Source organism: Syzygium oleosum, unplaced genomic scaffold (genome assembly GCF_021117445.2).
Source record: "Syzygium oleosum isolate NSW1041296 unplaced genomic scaffold, Sole_v2.1 Sole_v2.03, whole genome shotgun sequence".
NCBI classification, from domain to species: domain Eukaryota; kingdom Viridiplantae; phylum Streptophyta; class Magnoliopsida; order Myrtales; family Myrtaceae; genus Syzygium; species Syzygium oleosum.
The window spans coordinates 18,786,069-18,791,774 of record NW_026607487.1 but is presented as its reverse complement, the minus strand read 5'-3'; the positions used below and the strand labels follow the sequence as shown (position 1 = coordinate 18,791,774).

Below are 5,706 nucleotides of genomic sequence, written 5' to 3'. Positions count from 1 at the left end.
AACACAAAAATAAGAAAAGAAAAAAAAGAAAAAGAAAAAAAAAAACTGATTCTCAAAATTGTGCTTAAAAAACAAGAAGCAACTTTTTTTACTTCTTGTTTCTCTTCCAAAACTTTCTCGGCACAAATTTTTGAAAAAATGTGCCCGGAAACAAAAAAGTTTACCAAACGCATTTCTGTTCCCAAACTATTTCTGGGAACAAAAGAATAGAAATTTTCACTGTTTGGCACGTTGCCAAACGGCCCTAATTGGCTACTTCTCCAACTAGGGAATAAGAAATTCAGGGCATAGTCCTAAACGGGTTTTGCTTACCCCCATTCATCAAGACTGGAGTCGAGAGGACCGAGGGACCATGCTTAGTTTTAAGCAGATTTAAATTCCTGTGGAGAGGAAGTTTAATATGAAGGAAGGGAATTTTTTTTTATTAAAGAAAGAAGAAGAAGAAGAAGAAGAAGTCGGACTGCAACAACAGGGATCTCCCTCTATCGATCTCCCTCGTGATGGAGCCCAGCAAGGCAGGAGGATGGAGGGAACGGGAAACGACACAAGAGAACTCCATCGTGGACTCCTTTCTCTCTCTCTCTCTCTTCCTCTGTGTGTACTTTTGTGAAACAACACAAAAGAACCCCATTGTTATCTCTCTCTTTCTCTCTCTGTGTGTACTTTTATCATGCCCTCGAACACAATACTTGAAAAGTTGAAAGTAACTACACCCTGTCCCTTTCCCGGCCACTCGTTCTCGGGCTTTTGTTATTATTATTTCATCTCTCTCTCTCTCTCTCTCTCCTTGGATTGTTTTTGCATACTTCTCTGGGAGGTGAGGCTACCAGATCAAAAAGGAAGAGGAGGCTCGCGACGCTCTCTTGCTTCTTGACCCTTTCGTTCCGATTTCCTCTCTCTCTCTCTGAGGCTGACACACTCACACCCACTGTCTCAACCAAATTTGGACACATTATCCATTTCTCTGTTGCGCCTCTCAATAATTTCCACTATAGAAACCGGTCTCTCTCTCTCTGGTGCCTCATAGTGCAAACCGTTGTTGGGTTTGGAAGCACTCGTGGCTGTGAAATGAAGGTCATCTTCTTCTTTCAATTTTTCGCACTTATTTTTTATCGTTCCCATCCTCATGTATGTCAGCCTCTGAATTTACTGCTTAATTGGTCCTCAACTCGCAGTCTCTCTGACTTTTGAGGTTTTTCCTGCTGTTAGGCAGGTCGCAAGTGACCAAGATGTCTCTGCAGTTCTTGGGACCTTGATTCTTGGGATTTCTCAGGTGCCCGGGATTCCACCTTTTCTGGAGCTTTATTTGTGAAGGTTACTTGTCGTTTTTATTTTTCTTTTGCTGCATAGCCGTCTTATGATTTTTTTTTAACTGGGTCTGTACTGCAATTCAACATGTCAGTGCACAATTGGGTATAGTGTGCCTCTCTATGTTTGTGTTAAATTTATTCTTTTGAAGAGAATGCACGGAAGTCTGATTTCGAAATTGATCTTGAATTCTGTAGCTGCACGGTTATTGTCGATATTGGACTTAGTGTGCTGCAAATCATTGTGAATTGTGTAAAGTTAACCTTTTCCTGGAGCCAGTGATTTTGATATGATTAGAAAACTGTCCACGCGTAACATGCCCCCATTGTGTGTATCTTAAATAATCATGTTTGATGAATCAAGATTTTATGTTCTAGGAGATGAGAAGTGTAGATTCTTGAGCAGACCACTCTCTCCTTATGGAACTTTTCTCTTTGGTCTAAAATTTCTTGAGCATGGATGCATCTGGTAAAGACAGTTTTGAATCTTTAAACTCCACAGACTCAACAGTTTTGCCTGCATCTGGCGGAAAACGTTATGTTTTGTATACACATGATAGTTTACAAGTAACAAATGTCGCAGTACACATCTGATGTGTGAAAAGAAAATTTTAACATCTTACTTACTGATATGATGGAAACGGTTTAACTCTCTTGCCATGTCCTTCTTTCTTCTGTGAGCATAATATGGAGCTAAATGTTTACTGTTAAGTAGACTTGTAGCTTTTGGTCTGGTTATTTGGGCTGAAGCACATCATAATCCATGGATGATAGGATGAGACAGAGTTCAAGTAAGGGGAAGAAAAAAGTAGAAACAGAGAAGGAAATTTTATGGACTACAACCTCACAGCTCCTTGGAGTTGGGACTAGATTGAAGACAAAGAAGGATTTTAACGGATTGGTTCAGTTTTAGGGTCGTGCCGCGTGGAGCTACATAACAGAGGGGAGGATTGCCTTGTGGACTTGAAGCTCAGGATTGAGGGAGTTTGGAGGAGAAATCTCAGGAGAAGCGGGACAATTTTGAGCTTCTTTGATGGATTCGTCATCAAATGGATCGTTAAAGCGGGCTCGACCTCCTGGTTTTGGTAGCCAAGTTGCTTCTTGCTTGGTTGATGGATGTGAGTCTGACCTTAGTAAGTGCAGAGACTATCATCGCCGGCACAAAGTGTGTGAGCTACACTCGAAAACCCCTAAGGTTATCATTAGGGGTCAGGAACAACGGTTCTGCCAGCAGTGCAGCAGGTGAGGATTAATCAGTGTCTAAGGAACACTCAATTCAATTCCTATTTGGTTAATTGACTGCCTTTCTTTTAGCATTAGCTTGTGAAATGGAAAATTTTGTCCATTCAACTTGCATTGGTCACTCTTTCAATCAGCTATATTGCTCTTGTTTCCTTCATTATTCGACAGGTTTCATCATGCCCTGGTATCACATCTTCAGCTTTACTATCAAGTATTCAAGTGGAATGGCATGATTGACCTAGAAATCAGACATTGACATGCCTTTTGTTTCACATTTGAACTGAGCTCAAACTGGTGACCTGTTCAGGATGTACAAATGGTTTGTTGGCCATTAAGCATTTAATTAGAAAATCAAAATGCGTGATGCATTTCGAGTCAACTTCTTGAAACTGTCTTCCAGTGGCTAACGATTTCTGAGCACAAAGCTACTTGCCATCAGAAACAGCTATATACGTAAAAGCAATGTCTCCTAGAAAAGTATTCATTTCTTGCGGTACTTCCTTTTTTTGGGCTTTCTGCTATGCATCATGCCTGTTTTTCGAATCAGTGCATGTATCTTTTACTTGAGCTATTTCTGACTTTCTCTTAAAACAGCCATAACCATGTATATGAAGTGTGCGCTACAATAAACGAACCTCCTATGTGTTGAACTCTTTTGGACAGGTTTCATTCATTAGCGGAGTTCGATGATGTGAAGCGAAGCTGCAGGAAACGTCTTGATGGTCACAACAGGCGTAGGAGGAAGCCTCAGCCCGACCCCTTGTCCCTGACTACTGGCCGGTTCCTCCCCAGCCACCAAGGTTCAAAGTCCTTAACCATGGTCCACAACTTCTCTTTTTATCCCAATTTTAAAAGACAAGATCTTTGTCCATCTTTCTTTCGCATTCCTCAGCTTAATAAATTTTAAAACTAATGCGTGCACACACCTATTCTAGGTGCCAGATTTTCGCCTTTCAGTGGTCCGCAGATGTTTCCAGCTAGTGCTTTAGCAAGCTGCTCTTGGCCTGGAGTTGTCAAAGTAGAGGATGACAGCACTTCTTACAACACGCCTCAACTCGTTAACTTCAATGACCGAAATCTCTCCTTCGCCGGATCAACCTCATCTCACTGCAAAGGGCCTATACAATTTCCCTTCTTGCAAGGAACTGGTGCCGCACTTCTCGGAGCTTCGATATGTAAGCCTGTCCTTGACCCCAATTCCGCTACCGGAACTGGTGGTGATGGTAACAATGCTAGATCCTTTTCCAGTGGCTTAAACAGAGTTGTTGCCTCCGAGCGTGCTCTCTCTCTTCTGTCATCACCACCAGCCAAGACTTCCGAGAAGGGTTTGAGCCGCATGATGCAGCTCGTCCCATCCACCTCTGCTCAATCATTGACCACCGACTTGCGCTATAATAGATTAGGACTTGGCAAGCCTGCGAGTCCTGGTTTGGATTCTGAGAGCACCGGCAATGGGGAACTCCATTATCATGGGTTATTCCAATCTGAGCACGCCGGATTATCTGCAAATGGACCGCACCAGACTCCCTCTTTCTCTTGGGAGTAGTATTTGCCCTTACTAGAATAGTCCGGTGGAGTTTCTTAAAGACATAATAAATGCAGTGCTTTTCCCAGACCTTGAAGTTTTACTAGGTTCATTAAATGTTCATGTAAATAGAATTCGAACCCCGATAATCCGGGGGTTCTATTCGCTCGCATTGTTATCTGAAAGTATCTCCTTGGGCAGTGTACTCTCGACTGCTTTCGTATGTATGAGGTATCTAAATTGGACATATATGTGTGCTTGGAGAGTCACTTTTGGTTCTAGGACCCTGGGTGAATTGAGTATGCGCGTTTTCTCGCCTTGCTTTGTGGAAATGGTATTTGGAACGTGTACTTTCAAGGTGTTTGGTCAAACATTGGTTGAAAAGTATCCATGAGGCGCTTTTGATTGCAAACTTACTGGTCTATGCGGTTAGTGGGGGTTGGAATTAGTCTACCATGCCCGAGAAGGGACAAGTGCATTTTTCTTCCCGGAAATTGCTGTGAATGATGAAAGGAACGAAACAGAAGCACTACCTATATTTGGTAGAGCGCACTCACTGCCATCATTCATGCATTCAGTCCAAAAGTGGAGGACGCACTTGCACACGGGAGGTAGTTCAGGACACTCTCAAGTCTAAGTCTTACCCGGTTGCAGGCTGAGTTGGATGCATTCTACGTTATGCAGCTTTGTAGGGGAAAGAAAAGGTATCGGCTCCATTGCTAATACGGTGTAACAAGCCGATCAGATTATCGGGACGACATTCATCTGAACTCATTTTTATCAGCACGTGGCGTTGAGATACATGGCCGAGGCACGAAATGCCTTCTCATAATATGGTCAAACAGGAGACATGCATAGCAAATAGCCAACTCATTCCTCTTGCTTGCTTAGTTTGCATGGGTGGTTCTCAGATGGCGAGGCTCGAGAGGCTTTGAGGATTGTGGAATAGGAAGGGCTAAAACTGAAGCAATCGAATTTTACGTTGACGAAAATTGCAATTAAAGAAGGTTGGCTTGACGAAATATATCCTACTTTCTGCAGAAGGTCAACGCTAAAACTAGGTACTTACCTGCTTTCTACATTAAGTAAAAAGAAAGAAAAAAACAGAGCGTTCACTTTTCTGTTGACAAACACGAAGTACTTTGAGCACCGGAATTTGTGTTCCCTATTCATATGAAGCGGGGTTAGTTCGGTCAAATTTTCAAATCAAGACAAACCACTCGGTGCAAATTTTGGCGATTTCATAACTAACTAACAAAACCAAACACAACAACCAAATCGAACTAAATGATCCAAATTCAGACTCTTTGTGTCATAATTGACAAGTCGAAGATTTTCGTGTCCGTGCAGCTCGAATTATCGGTTTGTCATCATTGTCAAATATCAATAGATTCTTTTCATATATGAAAATTGATGACATGGATGGATCGAGGTAAGTCGGGTTCAAGAAGGGATTGCCTGTTCATGCACACTCATTTTGCTCTTCAGCCATGCCCGTGATCGCCTCGGCTAGCCATAGGCAGTGTATAAAATGCTCTTTGACGATTTTCATCGACAAGAGAAAAGGTAATTCGATCCGAAGAAGTTAGCCAAATTGATCAAAGATTCGATACAAACAGCTCCTCAAGCACA

The 5,706-nt window shown here is 42.3% G+C and overlaps 1 protein-coding gene across 4 annotated transcripts; it reads left to right on the top strand.

The window, feature by feature from the left end:
* The first annotated feature begins 817 nt into the window (after positions 1–817).
* LOC115671987 (squamosa promoter-binding-like protein 16) lies at positions 818–4,323 on the top strand. Of its 4 annotated transcripts, none has more exons than XM_056309462.1 (5): positions 818–1,074; positions 1,214–1,273; positions 2,082–2,549; positions 3,213–3,349; positions 3,485–4,323. In XM_056309462.1, the coding sequence occupies exons 3-5, from the start codon at positions 2,341–2,343 to the stop codon at positions 4,093–4,095; spliced, it is 957 nt and encodes a 318-aa protein (XP_056165437.1). In that variant the 5' UTR covers positions 818–1,074; positions 1,214–1,273; positions 2,082–2,340; the 3' UTR covers positions 4,096–4,323. The 4 variants fall into 4 exon arrangements, with proteins under 4 accessions (XP_056165437.1, XP_056165435.1, XP_056165436.1 ...); XM_056309460.1 differs by having other exon boundaries at positions 1,214–1,314; XM_056309461.1 differs by having other exon boundaries at positions 1,210–1,273.
* The last annotated feature ends 1,383 nt before the right edge of the window (positions 4,324–5,706 follow it).